The 21,583-nt window shown below is 47.1% G+C and overlaps 1 protein-coding gene across 1 annotated transcript in view; it reads left to right on the forward strand.

The window, feature by feature from the left end:
* Positions 1-601: 601 nt before the first annotated feature.
* The window catches only part of LOC130266736 (neuronal vesicle trafficking-associated protein 2-like), a 30,897-nt gene continuing 9,915 nt past the window's right edge, over positions 602-21,583 (forward strand). The window contains exons 1-3 of the mRNA XM_056515998.1: positions 602-766; positions 1,729-1,879; positions 13,783-13,902. Coding sequence (XP_056371973.1) covers positions 1,751-1,879; positions 13,783-13,902 — 249 coding nt within the window. The 5' untranslated portion in view covers positions 602-766; positions 1,729-1,750. The remainder of the gene's footprint in view (positions 767-1,728; positions 1,880-13,782; positions 13,903-21,583) is intronic.

The following is a 21,583-nucleotide window of genomic DNA, read 5'->3' on the forward strand; positions in this document are numbered from 1 at the left end:
GCAGCCCCGGAGTGTGCCAGCAGTGCCCGTGCAGCCCCAGAGTGTGCCAGCAGTGCTCGTGTCCCCACGCAGCCCCGGAGTGTGACAGCAGTGCTCGTGCAGCCCCAGAGTGTGCCAGCAGTGCTCGTGTCCCCACGCAGCCCCAGAGTGTGCCAGCAGTGCTCGTGTCCCCACGCAGCCCCGGAGTGTGACAGCAGTGCTCGTGTCCCCACGCAGCCCCGGAGTGTGCCAGCAGTGCTCGTGTCCCCACGCAGCCCCAGAGTGTGCCAGCAGTGCTCGTGTGCCCGTGCAGCCCCAGAGTGTGCCAGCAGTGCCCGCGCAGCCCCGGAGTGTGCCAGCAGTGCTCGTGTGCCCGCGCAGCCCCGGAGTGTGCCAGCAGTGCCCGTGTCCCCACGCAGCCCCAGAGTGTGCCAGCAGTGCTCGTGTGCCCGCGCAGCCCCCACGATCACCCCGATCGCGGCGCTGGCAGTGCCGGGCAGAGCGCGCGGGCCGCGCTGTCCCTCCCGCCATGGCGGCTCCCTCAGGCGCGGCCGCCAGGGGGCGCTGTCGGGCGCGGGCGCTGCGGGCCGCCAGGGGGCGCGCGGGGCGCGGCGCTGAGGGCGGGCGCGGATGGCGCCGGGCGGGGGGGAAGGAGCCGCCGCCCCGCCCGCCTCAGTCACCGGCGGAGCCGCAGCGAGCGCAGCGCTGTCCCTTCAGCACCGCTCCCCCCGCGGACACCGCGGGCTCCACACCGGCCCCGCCGCCGCCTCTCGCCGCCTGCTTGGCAGTAAGTAACGGAGCCGTGCCCGGACCGAGCTGGGGGACGGGGAACAGCCGAGTGCTCCGGGATGTGCAGGGGACAGGGATCTGAACCCTCGAGGGGGCTGCAAAAATGGGAGAGGGGTAAAAAAACCCTCCTGGGGTCAGTGGGAGACGCGCCGTGTCCCGCTGCGTGTCCGCGGTAGTGGCGGTGCTGGTGACATCCCGGCGCTGCTGGTGACATTCCCACCGGTGATGGTGACATTCCCAGTGGTACTGGTGGCTCTCCTGCCAGCACTGGTGATATTCACGGTGATGCTGGTGACATTCCCACCAGTGCTGGTGACATTCTCAGTCGCTTTGGTGACATTCCCACCAGTGCTGGTGGCTCTCCCGGCGCTTCGGGATCCGCCGTGTTTGGGCTGACAGCGAGAGGTTTGTTTAAAGGGTATTTGTGGGGTTAAAGGCTGTTTGTGATGGTAAAAGGATTTTTGTGGGGTTTGGAGGCTGTTTGTGATGGTAAAAGGACTTTTGTGGGGTTTAAAGGCTGTTTGTGATGGTAAAAGGATTTTTGTGGGGTTTGGAGGCTGTTTGTGGAGTTTAAATGCTGTTTTTGGTGCTAAAATGCTGTTTTGGGGGTTTAGATGCTGTTTTGGTGGTTTAGAGAGTGGTTTTGGGGTTTGGAGGCTGTTTGTGGCGTTTAAAGGCTGTTTGTGATGTTAAAAGGCTGTTTGTGATGTTAAAAGGCTGTTTGTGGGGTTTAGAGGGTGTGTTGGGGGTTTAGAGGGTGTTTTTGGGGTTTAGAGGGTGTTTGTGGGGTGAGGGCGATTTTGGGGGTTTAGAGGGTGTTTGTGGGGTGTCGGTGTTAAGGCGAGTGCTCTGGTGAAGTGACATTCCCTGAAACCCGGGCACCGCCACCTGAACCCAAAGCTCGGCAGGAATTGTCCCTTCCAGCCCCCCTGTGACACTGCTCATCTCCCCCGCTGCCAGGTCTGGAAAGCCGGCTGCAAGGATGGTGAAGCTGGGGAGTAATTTGAACGACAAGAACAACAAACCACCATCCAACGAAGATGGTTTTCAGACAGTTCCTTTGATCACGCCTTTGGAAGTAAACCACCTGCAGTTCCCGGCTCCGGAAAAGGTAACACAAAATCGGAATGTGCTCCTGCATGGCTGCGCACACGGACGTGTCCCTTGCTCTGCTGATGGCAATTGTGGCACATTCATTCAATAAATAAAAAGGGCTCATCTTTCACTGTGTGTTTATCTGTTTAAACGTGGCAAATAAGCACGCAGCAGTCCCCCAGTGCTCTCCCTCCTCAAAAAAGAACCCCAAATATTCATAAATACAGCTGGAATAAAAGGTTGGTGTGTTTCTCTTGCAAGTGCTGGAGAAACTGAGGAGCAGTGTGCGATATGTTATTATCAGTGAGATTAATGGCCTGCTTTGAGAGGAGGTAATGTGATAACTCTGCCGAAATAAGCAGCTGTTTTAATTATCTCAGTTAAGCTCCGCTTTTTTCTCTGGCTTTGCAAAGCTGATTTGGGCGCTGAGGATGCTGATTTCTCTGGGGAGAGTGGCTGAGTTCCTGGGGGACAGGGACATTGTTCTCCCCTGCCCTCTCAACTCTCTCACACCTGAATGCAGCACTAAAAATCCCAGGAATGTGCGATTGGCTGCGGGTTGTGTTGGGATTTTTTGGCTGCGGCGTGAACTAGGAAATCTTTTGTCTACATCCCCGTGGGGATGATGCGTATCAGTATAACCTGGTGAGGACATGATGAGACTGTAAAAATCCGTATTCCCCAACAGCCCTCACCAAAACAAAGCCTGTCTGCAATGTAGTTCCCAGTTACCACAGAGGTGGAGCCAGCCCACCCCAAAGTACAGACAGAATTATTAGATCTCGCAGGGTAATGGAATAACAGCAAAATTAACACTGATGGTTATTGAACATATATCCTGCTTTTACCGTGGTACAAAGTGAATTTTCCCTAAATACGTTAGGAGAACATGGTGATGGATGCGATAAACCTGGCTAGGTAGACAAACCGTGTTTATTTTAGGATAGAGCTGAGTCAACTGCCTTGACATCCTGGGAACCAGAGCTGTGCCAAACAAAGGAACTGGTTCCATTCTCCACGTGCCTCACCGCAATCGGGAGCAACTCGGCTGCATTCAGGAGAGCTAGACTTCTATGAATTGTGAATCAGAGGCTAAACCAGCCCTTATCTGTGACTCTGATATATGAGATTAAGCAAAATAATTCGTACAAAACAATACGATTTGTCATGAATTTCTGAAAAGCTCAGGAGAAACTGTGGGTGTGTAAAAGTCGCTCCTTTGATACCAGTGCTGAGAGTCCGTTGAGATCACCCATTGTCACATGACAAAGTGGAAATTAAATGACTTGTGGGGCAGGTGAGACGTGGATTACCCAACAAAGATCTTTTCAAGCTGATCAAGTGGTAACGAGTGTTCTCAGGACCGCCGCAGTTCCAGTTGCATGTTGGTGAACAAACACTGGCATGGATCAGTGTGGTGTGATTCCATGCTGATTTTTCTGTTCAAACATGCCCACATCAATAATTCACGTGTTGTTAGGTTACATTACCTTCATTAGCATATATTACTGCCAATGCAGCTACCGACATCCATATTTTTCTTTGCTGGAAGTGTGGGATGTATCTCCGGGCGTGCTGAGCGTGATTTAGAACTCATTAGAGTCAGAGCTATTGATTTCTGCAGGCTGTGGTTCATCTCCTCCGTGCAGCAGGCCTGGAGTTAACGGGCTGGAAATCCCTTCACCAGGAGGAGAGGTTATTTATGAGAAAAGCAAAATAATTCACGAGCTGTTTCCTTTGCTCTCTGTAGAAGGGGTTCTGGTAGGGTGAGTTCACCCCGGGGCAGAGGGGCTGTTTAAAGAGCTGCTAATAGGGAGCTGAGCCTCAGGTGAAAAGCTTGGGCAGAGGTTAAGTGAGAGGGGCAAGTTGCAGCTTTGTTCTTGAGAAAGGAAAGCTGCTGCTGAAGTCAGGCGGGCTGTCCCCCTGAGGAGGAGTGGACATGGATTTCAAGTCTTTCAGGGTATTTTTTTTTGTGGACTTGCCTTGCTCTCAGGAGACTGGGTTGAGAAAACACCTCAAATTGAATTTTTCCCGTCTCTTCCTAAAACCTGCGAGCATTTGATTTTTAGCCAGGGAAAATAAGATGATGAGACAAGGTGCTTCCTGTGCCTGGTGCTGGGATGCTGCAGGAGCGAGCGGTGCGTGTGTCAGGGACACGGGTGTCAGGGTCACGGGTGTCAGGGACAGCTCCGTGGGCTCTCCAGCCTCGGGCTCTCCTGCCATCCCCTGCCAGAGTCCCAGGGCGGCAATGCTGCCGGGCAGCTCCTGTATCGCATCCCCGGCACTCCCCAGCCAGGCGTGCATTGTCCTGGCTCTGCCCTCTGAGTGAAACCTGAGAAACATCCAGCCCTGCCAAGTGTTCCCCTCGCTGGGCTTCCCTGCGCTGTCAGAAAGGATCTTCATTGAGGCAGCTCTGAGCTTTTGACCTGGATCTAACCTTGGGGTCAGGGCAATCCAGGGTGCATCAAAACCAGGGCAGGGAGGGTTGGGTGCAGCTCAGGGTCTGTCCTTGCTCTTTCTAGGGCAGGAGGAACAGCTTTGGATAGTGACCCAAGGGTGCACGAGGCTTGTGCTGGCAGCCCAGCTGCTGTCCCTGCCTTCACCTGGGCTGGATTTGCAACTTCTGCTCCTTTATAGGCTTTTGGTTTCAGGGGAGTCTTAGATACCTGCATGCAAGCTGAAGAGCATCAAACCAGTTGTTTGTTGGATCCTTAAAAGCACCCCACAAAGCCTGTGGAATCTACAGACTGCAATTTACTTTTTAAGGACATTAAATTCCTGATTTTTTTTTTTTTTTTTTTCATTTTAAGGACATTTTTGTAGCTGAATCACTTTGAGAGTCACTCGAAGTGACTCTCAGCATTACCTATGTGGGTGTTTCATAGTTTCCATCATCTCTTGCCAAATGTTTTTTGTGTCTGGCTCCTCTGTCAGAGAAAGGATACAGAGATAGAATATAAAAATGAGGCTTTTGCTGATGTGATGTAACCCCTGAAGTCCAGCTCTTTTCAGATAGTTCCTTGAAGAAATCATATGGGGATTGAGAAAGGAAAACTCATAAAGGTGTGCTTAAATTTGCTGTCTGTCCTTTTGGGGGTGCTTTCCTAACAGGCTTGTTCTCCAAAGCACTGAGAGCTTAGCAGCTCCCTCTGACTTCCACCTTGCTGCTGCTGGAAAAATGCAGGCAGCATTTCAGGAGGCTTCAATCTGGCAATTTTTCTTTTTTAAAATTGCAGGACTGGAATGTCTTCTTTCTCCCACCAAAGGAGGGTGTCCCTTCCTCGTGCTGCTCCTCCTGCAGCATCAGCATTCTCATCCTTCTGTCAGCACTTGTGTGGCTGCAGGGAGACAAATGGACCCAGGACAGGAATTGTCCCTCTAAGGTGCTAAGCCTGCTGTGCATTTAAATTTATTTACAATCTTCAAGCATTTCCCTTGTCCCCTGCTCCCTTGCTGGAGCAGAAGGCAGAGTCAGGTGCTCCTAAATCATTTTTGCATGGCCTTTTTTGGTGAAATCCATCCATGTAACAGCAATAATAGCTCCATCAACAATGACAAGCCCTTGACCTGGCTTTTTATATCTCTGAATTTCATTTCTTCTGATTCAAAAAGCAAAAAAACCCCAACATAAGTCTTTTATCTTTTAGGACCAAAGGGAAAAAGAGGAGCTGTTGCCTTGTTTTCCAAGGCATAGACAAAAAGCTTCAGCTGTCATTGTGCCCCTGCAATGATAATCCTGAAAGATGTGCAGCTTTTCAGGGACCATTCTGTTCACTGAAATGTTAAATGAGACCAACAACTGGGGACCCCTTGGTCTCTTGGCTCGTTTCAGTGTAATCCAGCAGGAAATACCTCTGTTCTGGCAGTAAAATCCTAATTTTACATAACACAAAAGTGCATGAAAGCTCTTGTCAGGCTGTAAAAAACATCCTGCATCTCTTTTGTGGTGAAGGCTGCAGAAGGCTTATCATGTGGTCCATTGTTCTTTATTTTGAATGCATCAGGAGGCTCGAGAATTAATTTCTCTAGAGGCAAATTCCTGCCACCCGCCTAGGAAAAAAAAAAAAAAAAGAGATGTAACAGCTCCGTTCAAATGCCTTTCCCACCCTGTGCTCCTGCCCCTGGCTACATCCCTCTCGGAGTGGCTGGGGCCGTGCATTTGCACAGAGTTCCTGGTGTTCACAGCCTGTCCCTGTTGGTTTAACAGAAAATAACGTTTGGTCCTGGCCAGCTGAGCAGGAATAATTAAGAGGAGCTGGATGAGTGCTCTTGTACCTCGGGGACTGCCTGGAGCTCTGTCCTGGATCCCGGTGTCAGGCAGCCACGAGCTGTCGGGGCACTGTGGGGCTGCCTTTGGGGAGCTGCTGCTCAGCATTCCCGGCTCAGCATTCCTGGGAAGCTGCAGGAGCTCTGGATCCGCCGGGGACAGGCGGCTCCTGCCCCTCTGCTGGTGGCATGGAGCAAATGGCAAAAGGAGGGATGAGGCAGGGGAGGAAGGAAGAGGGAGGAGGAGGATGCAAAGGGAAAGAAAACATGGATAAAACAAAGGAAGGGAATAACAAATAAAAAGGAACAGCCTGTGTTGTCTTTCCCCATCCTTTCCTTTCTCCACTTGGAATACTCTGCCTCATGCTGACAAATAGCAAAGTCTGAGTCTTCTTCTTGCCCCCCTTCTACACCTCCCCCCTTCTACACCGTGCACATTCCTTTGTCCTCTGGATGTGTATTAGACCTGAGCACCACCCCTGCTCATTAGGCTCATGAAGCTGTAATAAATCCTTGCAGCACAGCAGCGTTTGGGGAACCTCCTTGATGTTGTTTGCACGTTTTGGACAGCCCTGCTCGTGTCCTTGGCAGCTCCTGCTCCTGTTTGGATGTCACTCGGTGCTGGCCTTCCTCTCAAACACCAGCCCCTCCACCAGGGCTGCTCACACGGTGCTCACAGGGACCTGGAGCAGCTTCCAGCAGCCTCCCATCATCCAGAGAATGTGCTGCTGCAGCAGAGCTTCACTCTGAACATCCCAGGATTTGTGGAGCCTGGGCAGAAATCTCCCTCCTTAACTGCTCTGCCATCAGTGCCTGAATTAGGGGCTTTAAGGCTGCCTGGGTCTGTGAGCTCCATTACCTGTCTTAAGCCCAGCTTTGTCTGCACTGCCATTCCTGGAGCTGCATCCTGCACAAACAGCAGCAATGGACACGGGGAATGGGTGTTGGGCTATGGAGTTCTTTTTTCTGCCATGAAAGCCCACGGCTGAGGGTGCAAGTGATTTCAGCAAGACTGGGAACCCCACACAGCAGTTCCTTGGTCTGGAAAGGAGAACTGGGCAGGAATCTTGGCTGCTGTAAATCAGGGCAGCTGAAGGGAAATCAGTGGAGCTCTGCTAATTCACCCTGGCCAATTTGTGACTGATTCTTTTGTCTGCTTTGCCAAACCCTCTCCTGGATGAACCTACTGAAATCAATTTTTTTCACCCCATCTCCTGTGGGTTCCTGGTGGTTATGGGCACCCAGGGATTTGTAGGGAATGGCTGAATAAATTCCAAGCCACTTTTGTTCTTGGGGCTGTGCCTTGCCCTTCTCAGCTGCTTTCAGCTCCCAGTGCAGCCTTTGCATTCTGTGCTGCCTCTCACTGGTGATGCCAGGGCTGATTACATTTGCTGTCTTTGTCCTTTTGCAATGTTCCTTATGCCTGGAATATCCTCCTGGCACTGAGTCAAGAGACCATTTATTTTCCTACCACCCTCTGTGAAACTCATTTCCAGCACAACACCCATTAGATGAGCTGATAGAGGGTAAAAAAATAGCAGAGTACTGACCCTGCCTTTCTCCAGGGACTATGGATTTGATCCAAGGCATCATTTCCTTAAATTTTTCATATTTTTACTTTGTTTGCTGCTAGATATTCCAGGTATTTTATGTATTCAAATAATGACTAGGATACCATTACCTACATCCCAAATGCCAATTTTAATATCAGCCTTTGGGAAGTCTGCTGAGGTGTAGATTTAGAAGCACAGCTGCCATTCCTGTAGGATGGGACATAGCCATAACCATTTGGGGAAATTTAAAGAATTAGATTCTTGAAAAATCTGGGAATTTGCAGCATGAGCATTGCCAGGCAATCTGAGATTTGTCCACTTTATCCAGTTTCTGGCAGTAGCCAGGGCAACAGTCAGGAGGAGGCACAGGAGATGCTGCATGGAGCTGCTCATGCCTATCAATGTTTCATCCTAAGCCTGCAAGGCCAGGATTGTTTTAAGCCCTGAAACACGATTTTCCCATCTCTTCTCCTCTATTCTTTTAGTGCTGAGCATTTTAACTTCAGCTGCCCTTGGCAATGTGCACATCTCATTTGCTCCTTGGAGCTGGCTCTGTGTGAGGATTAAGCTGGAGGATTGTGTGTGCAGCTGGTACATCCTGGCCATTGCTTGGCTTGGAGCACTCGAGGGGAGAACCTGCCCCAGTCCCAGCAGGTTTGGTCCCAGCTTTAGCCTGGGGGCACCTTTTGCTGCCACCTGGCCCTGCTGCACCCTGAGGTGCTGCTCAGCTGCTCAGGCTTTGTTGGGTGACAAAGGCAAAGGGAACCACTGCAGTGCTGCCAGTGAGAAGCTGATATTTTCCCTTCTGTTTCTGCAAGGAATGGAGGAAGTGTGGAAAGGGAGGAAGCTGAGTCTCATTTTCATTTAAAAGTGAGCCTGACTAATCTGCCTGGAAACGGGTGGGGGTGTTACAACCATTTTATGGGACTACAAAGTCCAGCTTTGAACTTGGAGGGACCCTTTCTCCTTGGTAGCAGCAACACATTTTGTTTATCACTTCTGTCAATCTGACAGCCACTCCGACTGAGAGTCTCTTCATTATTAATAATCTCAGGAAGTAGTATTTTAAATTTTTATAGTTTGTGCTTTGCAGCACCTGAACCACAATATATTACATGCACCGTGGCAGTGGAGTGGGAATTACAGCAGGGCTGCATGTCCTTTTCCAAATGAATAATTTAAAGTTTTCACAATGCCAGTTATGTTAAATATTATTACTCATTTCTTCAGGGAAAACCATAGAGCTCGAACGCAAATATAAAGTGGCAATAAATGATGTTACATTTAGCCAGTTGGAGACAAGGCTCAGAATTCATATCAGTTCATTTTCTGAAACACTTACTTCATCCCTTTGCTGGAAAATCCTTTTCAAGGTTCTGTGCTTAATGGGATATTTTTCAATTTGTCACATTTCACATCGACTCTGCTCCTTCCTCCTCACAGCAAATGCTTTTAATATAGCCCACTTGGTTAGAAGCTTGCTTTCTTTTCCCTTTCAGCAGCCCAAATCCCTGGATTTCCCAGCACTCTCCCACTGTTTACCTTCTCAAGGTTGTGGATGATGGATTTCCTGCTGATGTAGGCAGACTCTCATCTGTTGTTTCTCACCTCAGCACACATATAATTTTCCAAAGCATCACTACAGAGAGGGTGCATGGTCCTGCATCCATTAAAGCTGAGGAAAGATTTCCTATTGATCCCAGTCTTGGCACTGGCATTAAGCCTGGAATAATAAGAGCATTTAGGTTTGGGACTCAATAAATGTATTAGCAAACAGCATCATTAGAAACATCTTGTGTGGAGCAAGGTGATGGATGTGGCTTGTGGTCCTGTTGTGGTGGGTTTCACAATTTCCTCAGGCCATTCCCTGCAGGCTGCTCTGAGCCTTCAGAAGTGTTTGAGGGACTGGAATGAGGACCCAGAAGATCCAAGGAGGAGAACAGAATGTCAAAACCTTTCCAGAAACAGAATGATGTTAGTGCATCTGCTGACCTGGGATGGCTGAGGGGACAGTTCTGCAGAGAGCTGCCATTTTCCATAGGTTGTGTGGCTGCCTTCCCACCCCTCATCCTTTGCTAGCCCCTAAGCCCAGAAATGGGATATTTGTATGGAGAACCTGCTGGAGCTGCCATTGTCTCTCATTAATGAAAGTCTGAGAAAACAGTGCCTTGTGAGCAATGAGCCAGCCCTGGTGTGAACTCCTGACTCAGCCACCAACTGGGACTCAGAACATTACTGAGATCCTTTTTTGTCTTTTTTCCCTACTCCTCCATGAGTAATATGGGATGCTGGGGTCATGCTGTGTGTAGAGCCCTGAGCAATTGATGAAGAATTCCCCAGGATCCCCAAGCATGTGAGAAGGAGCCTGAAGCCAGCTCGACAGGCCAAAGCCTTTAAATGCACACTTAACTCAAAATACCCGGCTCATCCCGCTGATGTTAATAGGACTACTTGCATGCTTAAGTGCTTTGCTGAATTGCTGGTTAATTAGCTCAAATTCTAAACCAGCCTGGTTAAGGAGGAAGCTGCAAGGACTGCAGTGTGGGTTCCCATAATTAGGTGTGACTTTTTGCTGGTCCATGGATGTGGACACTGCAGAAGGCTGGTGGAGAACCTAATCTGTTTTTTTCTGGAGAACCTAATCTGTCTTTTTCCCAGGTTGTTGACTTTTCTCAGCTCCAGCCTAATTCTTTCCCAGGCTGGAAATCTTTCTCAGAGACAAAACAAGGAAAGATAGGAAGAAAACACAGACAGACACCTGGTGTTGACCACCGAGCTGTGTGAGTGTCTTGTGATATTTTGCACAAAGCATGTTTTCAAAGAGGTGTTGCCTTCTTTGACCAGTGAGTCTTTTCTACTTTGTTTTTCTCAATCTCCCTTATATTAATGCCATGGCTTTTCAATAAATCACTCCTTGCTGCTTGGAAGAGGAGTCTGTTGCTGCATTCTTTTGCCACTTTCCAGCCCCACAGTGACACATGGAAGCCCTTTCCCTCCTCCCATATTTTCACAATCACTCTGCAAAGCCCATCTAGGAAGCAACTTTCAAAGAACAGCTTTATTTTCGATGTAAAGTGAAGAAAGTCACAGGTAATTTACTGGTGTCCCCTTTACTGCATATGCAACGAACAGCTCTGTTCCTGCCACTTTAGGGTGGTGTATCTCTGGGAAATGGTGTGAAAACCTTAAGAACAGATCACAGGAGCGAGATCATCTGCAGGGAGATTCCCTGAGCTAAATCCATCTGGAAGTTCCCCCTTGGAGCAGCTCTTTTCCAACGTGCCAACATCCCCTAGGAGGGAAGAAGATTTTCCCTTCAGCTTCCCTGGAATTGCAGCCTCCTCAGTTTCCCCCTCCCTTTCCCTGATTTCAGTCCAGAACAATTCCCAGGGCAGCACCGCTGCAGAACAGCCGAGGAGAGGGGCTGGGGAACATTCTGTGGGTTGTAATAAACGGCAGCAGCTCTCCCAGGAAAGCTGTCGTGGTGCGAGATGGATGTTCCTTCTTTGTATGGGAACTGTGGGATCTGCAGCTGCTCGGGGGCAGCCGCTGATAAACGAGCGCTGCTCATTGTCCCCACTGCCGAGTCTGGAGGCTTTTATTACTCGACGTTCAACAGCAATCTGGGGAGAATTTCTGGAAGACTTCACTGCCAGGATTTTTTTTTTTTTTTCTCGCTGACAAACTGGAAGAAAGAAGGTGAAAAAGGAGTGATGGCAGGGAATGGGGGAAGGCAAATCTTTCCCACCCGACTCAAATCAAAAAGCTGGAAAGTGAAAACAGAAAAAGCAAAAAGAAGAATTTTTAAAAAGCTAAAAGTGTGGAAAGGTTGCTTTGTAAGATTATTACTCCGTTTCTAAATTTGCACTTTTAGCTCTGCAAGAGTGGCATCCATGCTCAGGCTGATTTATTTAGCCTGTGGGGGACTGAGCAAGAAGCAGCTCAGTTCTTCTCAATGTACACCCCATGCCCTCAGCAAAATTACATTTTTATCGTTGCTGCCACAATACTGAATGGTGCCCCCAATGCAGGTTTTCAGTTTTCTGTTTGACCTTTGTCACTTCTGTGCTGTCCTCTAAAAAGGAGACTTCACTGCCTGCCTTTTCTTCTGCTGAGTAATTCCAGTGAGTGTCTGGCAAAGACACTTCTGGAGAGCAGCTTTTTAACTTTTGCCATGCTAAAAGCCCTTTAGCAAAGGTGCTTCTTCCCTCTTCTACCAAAACTTCTTGATATCTCTGCAAAACACTGCCCAGGGTGACTCTGGCTCTGTGCACACTCATTTCACTGCTGGCACACTCAGCAAATTGTGTTTCAGGTACCTTCTGATCTGGCTGGGGCCTGAGCTTGTTTATTTATTCCCAGATGTGACAGAATTGCTGCTGGACCTCAATCTGATGCCTGGTGAAGGAAGAGCTGTGTGGGTTCATTTTCAAACTCTGTATTCCTACAGACAGCATGATTCAAACTTTCCTACTTATGGTGCAATGGAACAGTTAAAAAAATAACCATAACAAAATTGGTGTTGATGATGAAGAAAATTAAATTGTAGCTAGAAACAAGGAAAGTTTTTAATTTGATTTTTTTTCTTATATTCTGCCTTCATGGTCTTTCATTAAGACCCAGCATTACAGTTAGTGGAAAAGCTCTCATATAAGTTTTTAAAAATTGTCTGCAGCTAAGATTTATATCAAGCAAGAAGCATGAATTTGGGAGAATTGGATATTGTCTGAAAACAGAAAGAGAGCAATTTCTAAACACTGGCTGGCAGGTGCTGCTGGCTGATGCTCTATAATTTACTGTACTGGGTGTACAAAAGGCCAGGGAGAAGACTGAAGGCTGGCCAGCTGCACAAGGCTGGGTGCATTTGCCTCCTTTTGAGGGAAAAAATGAGGTTATTGCATGTTTGGAGCTCAGAGCTGACCTGGGCCACTTGGTCTTGGCTGCAGAGGGAGCTTTGCTTTATTTTGCCCTCAGTGTGCTGGACAGGGTGGGCAAAATGGGACAAAATTCAACAGTGGGTTCAGAGCAGGGTCAGGATCCAGCCCAAACCTGCCCAAGCTTGTCCCCATGGGTCATTTCCCCTCTTTGTGTTGTGTCATCACAAATCCCCAGCTCCCAACTGCTCACAGAAATGTGTTTGAGTGGCTTTTTGTCCCCTCTTCTCACCAAGTATTAATATTGCAAATGCTCCTGTAATAAATACCATTGAGAGGGATTCACTGGAGGATGTAAATATTCATCAGCCTTTAATGATTTGCATTTGAATCCAGAAAATTGGCTTATGACTCCTCAGTGCTTTTCTCTTGCTCTGATTTCCACACACATTAAATGCAGGAGGATTAAATACCTGGGGTTCTCTTTGCTCCAAAGCAGACTTTGCTGTCTTCATTTGGCAATAAGTCCTTGATTAGCTGGGAACTCAACCTTGTGCATCACTTAATCTGTTCCAATCCTTCACCACGGTTTTGTTTCTAACTAAGAGCTTTAGGATCACTCTTGTCACTCTCATCTGGAGCAGCCTCCACTCCTGGAGTTTTTCATGTCCACCAGGCTGCAGCTCAGAATGGGGAGCCAGAAAGTGGAGCCAGAAAGTGAAGGGTCTTCTGGTGTAAATCACCTCATTTTATTACATTAGTAGGACCTGGATTAATCAGACAGATCTTAGGGGAAAAGCCAAGGTGATAATAAAAGATAAATATTGATATTCTGGAGCCTGAATGAATGAGTCACCAAATGGCCTAAATTTAAATCAGCTTCAGCAGAACTTGTTTGGACAGAGCTTTTAATTAGTGAGGCTCTTCTTTAGGATGGGCTATTCTTCTGCCTGTTGAGCATGATATAAAAATTAAATACTCCTAAACAAAAGTGGGTGTCAAACATTTTGCTGCCAGCTATTTTAAGGCTCAGTGTGCTAAGCTCACTGTCCTAGTTCTGTGTATCTGCTGATTTATCTGCCTCTCCTGTTCCTGAGGGGGTGATGGTTGGTGTTCATTTATGGTGCTTGTGTAGGTCCAGGGGAAGGTTTATATAGAAAAGCTTTGATAACAACCCAAAAATCTCTGCTGTGGGCAGAAGCCTTAAAAGTGTTGTTATTTTCCAGGTAATTGTGAAAACAAGAACAGAATATCAGCCTGACCAGAAGAACAAAGGAAAACTCAGAGTGCCCAAAATTGCTGAATTCACAGTCAGTTTCACTGATGGGGTAACAGAAAGACTAAAGGTAAGAAATGGTTCTTCTGCTGCCTTCTGATGCAAATGCCATTCATTTTAAAACAACTGAATCACAGTGACAGGAAAGACATAACAAATTTAACACTCCACTCATCACCAGGGTCAAAAAGAGGTTTATCTGTATGAGTGTAAAGTTTTTTTTAGGACAGGCATGAAAATACCTCCTTAGCTACATCTCAAGTAGGAAATGCTTTTCTCTCCCAAGAAAATGATGAAAATATATTCCAGCCCAATCTGAAAATAAACCAAATTTGAATCCTTTTTCTTCTCAAACATTGGTGTTTAAAAGGAATTTTTTAAAATCCCAGTGAAGATGGATTGAAATATTTTGTTTAGCCTTTTAAAATTCCTTTTGTCTCATAGCCAGACAACCTTTTTCATATTTAAAATACTTTATTATAATTATTATATTACTACAGATTAAAAACTACTTCAAAATGCACAGAAAAAAGGTATTAGAGAAGTATCCAAGCATATCCTGTCCTGTAAGCAGTTTAGCTTCACAAGAATTAGAATTTTCTGATGGAAAATGTTTCCTTGGGAAATTTTCAACAGGCTCTGCTCAAACATGGAAGGAAACTCATGAATTATTGAGTGCCATTGGTTCCTGTTGACTGCAGCACATTAGAATGGCTCAGTTCCTCCTAAAATTAGACTCCAAATGTGTAGCTGCCCGTTTTTCCTCCCTTTTCCCTGGGAAGACCTGGTGCTTTTTCTGAGCCACAGAGCATGGCAGTGATAGAAGTGTGAGATCTGATTGCTCACTTTCCAAGTCAGAGGAGATCTCAATAATTTTGAGTAGAAAACAAGAAAGTGGGCAGTGCCTGGTGACATTCCTGCTCCTTCCAAGGCATAACTTATTCTTAAGAGTTGTGGGAATAAACATTTATGGCTCTTGGTTTTGGATTGTTTTTTTTTTTTTCCAGTGGACATCACAGCTTGATCTAAAAATTCTTAGCTGCTCTTGATATTGACTGAATTCTTCCCTGAGCTTCTTGTGTGTAGTAACCATTTACCACCAGTGGTAACATTCTATTGAACCAAAGTGAATTAACCACAGTTAAATCCCAGTCTTGGAAAGCACAGCAGACATTTCCAGTGTCACACACAAATCAGAAGGGGACACGAAGTGCCTGAGAACCAGCAATAAATTCAGATTGTCTGCACGGATGTGTTGGCTCTAACCACAGTACATGGCCTGGCTGGTGCTGTAAATGCTGGTGCCTCTCTGGGTATTTCACACTCAATCCTGCAGCCCTGAGGGGTGTGAGAGGCACAGTAAAACCACTGAAAGATCTGGTTTTGTTATTTAGAAAAAACACTCAAGGACATCTCCTTTCACACCTAGATAGTTCATGGATAAATTCTATCTCATCTACTCCTTCTACTGAGTATCTTGTTTTTCCTGTTCACATTCCCAACTTGCTGTTGCATTCAAACCTCTCCTTTCATGCATTTTTTTCCTCTTCCCATCCTGTTTTTGGTGCAGTTTTCCCTTCACTCTCACAGCTCCAGCTGGGAGCCCTGGCAGAGGTGGGAGCTGGGCCTCTTCCTATAGAGCCTGGCAGCATCACAGTTTAAGTTTTGAGCAATTTCCTTTCCCTAAAATCCATATGAGTTTCATTCTCTGCTCTGTAAAGTCGATTTATTCATCAGGCATCCACTGCTCTAATACTGGATAAGACTCTAAGCCTCTCCCTGCCTGCTTTTCATAAGTCTTCCATGTATCCCATTAAATTAGTACTATTATTTCCTGACAAAATGAGCTGAGATAATAGCTAATATTTATTACCTTTTGTACTTTTTATTGCACCACATTTTTGTCCCAGTGCATATTTTTAGTGAAGTTATTAAAACCCCTGCCCTCTGGTTATAAGCTGCCCTATTATCTGGTACTGATGAAATCATCTTACATTTGTTTTTTTGTAGGAGGAAATCACGGTAAATACTTAACTTTTATTATCTCAGTTTGGCTACATTTTTAAAAACTTTAAAAAAGATGATATAACTGTGATCATCATATTCCCTCTTGCCCTTTTGAGGGTGGAAAAGCCCTCCAAGGCCATTGAGTCCAAACTGTGACCAATGCCCACCTTGTCCCCAGCCCAGAGCACTCAGTGCCACCTCCAGGGATGGGGATCCAAACCTCCCTGGGCAGTTCCAGTGCCTGAGCACCTTTCCATGGGGAAATTCCTGCTGCTGTCCACCCTGAGCTCCCCTGCCCAGCCTAAGGCCATTTCCCTGCCTGGGAAAAGAGGCTGTGATTCTGTGATTTTGTGCTACAGAAGACCAGGATGTCTGGAAAACAATTTGAGACCACGTGAACCTGCCAGCCAAGCCCACAGATGCCCTTTTCTCTGCCTTTTGGGTATCTTTTATTGAAGAAACTAATGAATTATTAGACAACTTTCTCACATGAACAAGCCCAAGCCAGAATTTAAGCTTATGCTTGCATATTTTTCATCCATCCAGAATAGCCCAGATCTGAGCTCTTTAATTATCATAAAGAAGAGACTGTCCCTAGGCAACGGTTCTTATTTCACACCAGCTCTTCCAGGAATCCGAGCTAGCTGCTGCCTCTTGTCACATCCCCTAATAGATGAGATTATGATTCTCTCCAGCTCAGCACACCGTGTCCTGGAAGTTTGACCAATTAGGCTGATTCTTCAGCTGCATGAGTCAGCCCATACATCCTTTATAGAACTGTTTAAATAGTTGTGTGGAGATGGGTTACAAGAAAATGATGTTAAAAGAACCTTATGGTTGAGCCATCCACACAGAAAAGAAATTTCTCATTTTACTCCTCCACAGAGAAGCAAAGAGAACATTTTTCTAAGCTGACAGGCAGTGATTTATAGACCTTGCCTTCTCCAGACTGCTTCTACCTTTGGAGTGTGCTCCTCTAGGAAGTTCTTGAGCTGCAGAGATCTTATTTGGCAGCACTCTGTGAGCTGAGGTTTCCCAGGCTGAGGGGGAAGGGAGGCTGCTGATTGCTGTGCTTTGCAGTGCTGTGAAGGGAGCTCCTGTTCCTGGGCTTGGCCATCCTGGACAGCACTGAGGTGCCTTAGAGAGGGTTTGTAAGTGTGTCTCTGGTTCCTTGGGGTGACAGCTCTAACCTCTGCATCTGGGGCTTCCTGCTCCTCCTCACCAGTGAGACCCCATCTTACAGATTCTAAGAACAATCTCTCATCATTCTGCTCTTATTTCTATCAATACTGAAGAGAGATTGAATCCCTTTTGCTTTTCAAGCAGATTCACCACCAAATGGAGTCTTGAACAGGGTTTCCAGTGACTCCTTTTCTATTCCAACCAGCCCAGATAGCACAGAAATCATTGAGCAGCAGTGATTTATTTAGATAGCACCTGAAGAGGTGCTGGAGTGGCCTTTCTGTGTGGGCTTACAGGGTGGGCACCTGAAACTGCTGGCCCCTTACTGGTTTTACACGAACTGGTCTCTGTTACACCAGTCTGAGCCCTTTCTCACCACTGCCATAGAACTATTTGTTATCTTCAGGATTTATTGACTATTAGCTGGGTGATAGTTACCTCCCATAGTTACCTGATTTCTCAAGTCTTCTACAGTTCTTTCCTTTTCATGGATCAGCTTCTTTTAAAAGTTTATGTTTTCAGAGTTGGAATAATTAAACTCAGTACTTGTCTTTGCAGAACAAGTTGGGAGTGGGTGTATGGGGGAGAAGTCGAGATATTTAAGATGTTTTTTGCCAGCAATTTATCTACCTGGAGAAATCATCTGCAAGTATTGATGAACTTCATTATTCTTGCTGCAATTTGGCAAGATGCATTTTCAGAGTCACTGGCTGTGTCATCTGTCCCTGTTAAGTGTGCAGTGACAATTATTTATCATTAGATCACCCCTCTCCTCCCTCCATCCTGAAGCTGCTCTGCCACACGCTCATCCAGTGGATGTAATTATTGCCCACACTTTTCATCAGGTCCTTAAAATATAGTGGAACCCATTCAAATGCTTCTGTAGTTGAAATGCTCATACTGGAGCAATTCTTTTCCTCTGACTTAGTATGAAAGATTTAGAACAAAATTGCATTGTCTCCAGCCACACCCTACAAAACAAACTGTGATGCAAGAATTGTTCATGATCAAACCTCAGCCAGTATCTCAAATGCCTGGCTCTAATTAAGAAAGATTTTTCTGGGCCAGGGAACAATTGGGTGACAGGGAATAAGTGGGTGATGGTCCCCCCACTGAAAGGTGAGCCACCAAATCCCAGGGAATTTGCTGTACACACAGAGCCCCAAACGTGCCATTCCTGCTCCCCTTTCCCAAACTTCCCATCCATGCCTGCATCCTGCAAACTCCTCCGGGGATGTTCTGCTTTCACCTGCAGGCTGTTGCTTCATGCTGACAGTTCTTCCTCTTAACTTACAAAGAAATCCCAGAGAAACGGCTGGGGCTTTTCATTGTACCCATTCATAGGTAAATAGATTTTAAAGTCTCCTTTAATTGTGAGTTCCCACGGGGCAGGAGTAGCTCCTGGTGAAAGGACTCTTGTTTTTCACTCCTGTCAGCAGCAGCGTTCCACGGCAGCTGCCACATCCCGTGGGGGATCGGGGCGGCCGCTGCAGGATCCCTTGCCCGGACTGACGGCAGGCTGCTCCGCTCCGGGGCTGTGCGCTGGGGTTCCTCCCTCCGCTGGGAGCTGCGCAGGAAAGGCAGAGCTGGGACAGGCACAGGCGCTGAACCGGGCTCTTCTCCCGAACCTGCACTCAGAGAGGGTTTGGAGAGTGTCGGGAGGAAGGGCTTGGTTTCAGTCCCCAGGAATATTCCCTCCCTCTGGCAGTTCCCAGCTGTCTCCAGGCGATCTCCTTTCCCTGGGGATGCAGGGTGTCAGGCAGCTCTCACTGCACCCGGGTGTTCTCCAGACTGGATGATTTGAGTGTGGAGCCAAAGCTGCTCTTTGGAGGCTGATTATTTTCCAGTGCAATGCAGCAGCTCACAGGTTCCTTTTTCCCAAAAAGCCACTGCCCAACCCTGCCATACACACCTGGAGTGAGAGCCTGAAGCCACACAGGTGGGAGTCTGCAGGCAGGTGAGCAGTGCTGCTCCCCATCTCTGTGCCTGAGCTCGGAACTGCTGCTGAGGATCTCTGGGACCAGGACAGCTCCCAGCTGTGGCAGTGGCTCTCCCAGGCTGCACAGGCAGATTGATGGAGCCCTTTGTGATCCTCAGTGACAATCAGGAGCTGGGAGGATGAGCTGAGTGGGCATTTGTGGCTCAGATCTGTCTGATCACAGCCCCAGGTGTTGCTATAAACCCTGCAAGGTCTCCCCTGCCTGGGTCAGGGTCTGGGGGTTTTGTAGGAACTCACAGCTAATTCCCTAATTTTTTTGTACAGGCAAGGGCCCAAAAATGTCATGTTCATGTCTAAAACACACAAGAAAAATCTGGTTTGATTTAACTAGAATGCTCTCCACTGGCTTAGGAACCAACCTAACAAAGCAAAGAAAAAAAACACCCAAATATGTTTTTTTAATAGGAAATGGACCATTTCTTACAATGCATTCTTGTTTTATGTTAGTTTTACACACATAGATACTCTTACAAATTCAGGAAAAGCCCCTCAACTCTTTTTTATTTTTGCCATCTGTGAACACTAAGAGCAATTAGCTGAAGAGATTTGTTCAGTTTTGGTTTGGGTTTTTTTCCATTTAATTGATTTTCAGAGAGAAGAAGGAAGTGAATTGTTATGCAGAAAATCTCTAAAAGTGAAGTCACAGAGAATATTCCCATGCCTAAATTTTTGTGGGGTTCACCTGCTGAAAGTTCATTCTTCAAACCAGGATATATTGAAGGAGAAAAGATTCACAGAGCAGAAACCTCAACTGACCCTTGGCTTTGGAGCAAAATGCTTGAAAATATTTCCATAAGTGACCACATGGAGATACCCCTGGTGCTAATTACACCAGGGAGGTAATTACACAGGAGGTAATTGCAGTTCTCATTGGGCCTGGAGGATTTCTTACATCTCTAACTCCACCTTGCACTTACCTCTGGCACCCCACAGGAAATCTGCTGTGCTGGGCAATTTTCCTGTCAGCATTTGAGGTGAAATGAAAGATATTTAATGCTGGTGTGCCCAGTGTAGCAAAAGAGACCGAGCAGGATGGAGGAGCAGGAAAGAATTTTCAGCTGAGTGAAACCAAAGCAAAGTTCTTGCCTGTTGGGAAGTGCATTTGGAGCCTTGTAGCCAGACCACTGAATGCTAACAAAAAATAATAATCAAGGAAGTGCAAAGCTTCACTCACACAAATTTCTCCATGCAATGTTTCACTCTCTCTAAAGCAGCACAGGCTGTGATTGAATGTTAAGCAGAGCTGAGCTGCCTCTTGTTGGTACTTGCAGATGTATTAGAGCCTGTTGGGTTGGATCCACAGCTAATGGAACTGGCCTGGTGCCTTTGGAGGCAGCATAATCACCTCGATTATTCATTTCTGTTGTTTGCTTTTAAAGAGTAGCTCTTGTAAGTCATTTGCAGCAATAAAGCTTCATCTTTCTAATTCAAAATGGAAAGGCTTTTAATTCTTAAGGTACCCAGGGGACACTTTGCTCACCAAGTCCTCACTTTGTTCTCCTATAAAGCACCCACATAATAAGTTTTTAAGGAGAAATGGGTGTACTGAACCATGAATGCAGAAATATTATTTCCTACTCATGATGGGAGACATAAATGCTGAAATACAGGTGAATTTGTTGCTCTTCTTGAAAGAAAAAACCTTCAGGTGATTTTTTTCTTCAGGCACAAGAGTGCACTGACCAGAGGTGTTTAAATTCATGCAAGCCTGACCTTTGGAAGAAGGTAATTTCACACCTCAGCTTTTCCCTAGAGCCAGCCTGATCCTTGGCTGTGGCATGGTGGTGCTCTTGTCTTTGGGTGGTTTTGCCTCAGACAAAGCCAGGCTTTGGGGAATTCAGATGTTTGCAGCTTTGGGGAATTCAGATGTCTGCAGCCTTGGGTGGCTCTCACTGGGTTGTCTGAGTGGGCAGTGAGCCCTGGAGCTGGGTTTGGAGGGATGTTGGGTGGCAGCAGCAGAGCAGGAACACAACCTGCAGTTCCAGGTGTGCTGCCATCAGCTAATCCCTGGATCCATTCCTGCTCAGGGCTCCCAAAGCTTTCCCTGCACCAAAATCCAACACCATGGAGAGTGAGAGGGACCATTTTGCATTCATGAGACTGTGCAGAGGTTGAGTCTTGGCAAGCAAAGGGCAGGCAAGGAGACAGTTTATTGATGACTTGATTTATCTTGGGTTCCTGTTAATGCATTTAAAAAGGGCTGTGATGAGCTGAGGCATCCATTGCCATGTCCCACGTGCAGTGACCAGAGGAAATGTCACAGCCAAGGCTCTGCCAGGCCAGCAGGGAAGGGCTGGAGAGGATGTTCCTGTCTGCTGCAGCCCCACTAATTGGAAAAACACCTCAAATTAGGGATCTGGAAGGAAGCCTCTTCCAGCAGTGCTCAGCTCCTGGAATGGGCTGCCAGGTGTTCTCAGGATGTGCTTTGGGAAGAAAAGCTCCTTTCTGAGCAGTTCTTGAGTCACCCCACTTGTTTAATTTGGGGGGTCTGCTCTGTTTCTTTTGGAGGTAACAGACACAGAATCATTGAATGGCCTGGGCTGGGAGGGACCTGAAAGATCAC

This window comes from Oenanthe melanoleuca, unplaced genomic scaffold (genome assembly GCF_029582105.1).
Source record: "Oenanthe melanoleuca isolate GR-GAL-2019-014 unplaced genomic scaffold, OMel1.0 S178, whole genome shotgun sequence".
NCBI lineage: Eukaryota > Metazoa > Chordata > Aves > Passeriformes > Muscicapidae > Oenanthe > Oenanthe melanoleuca.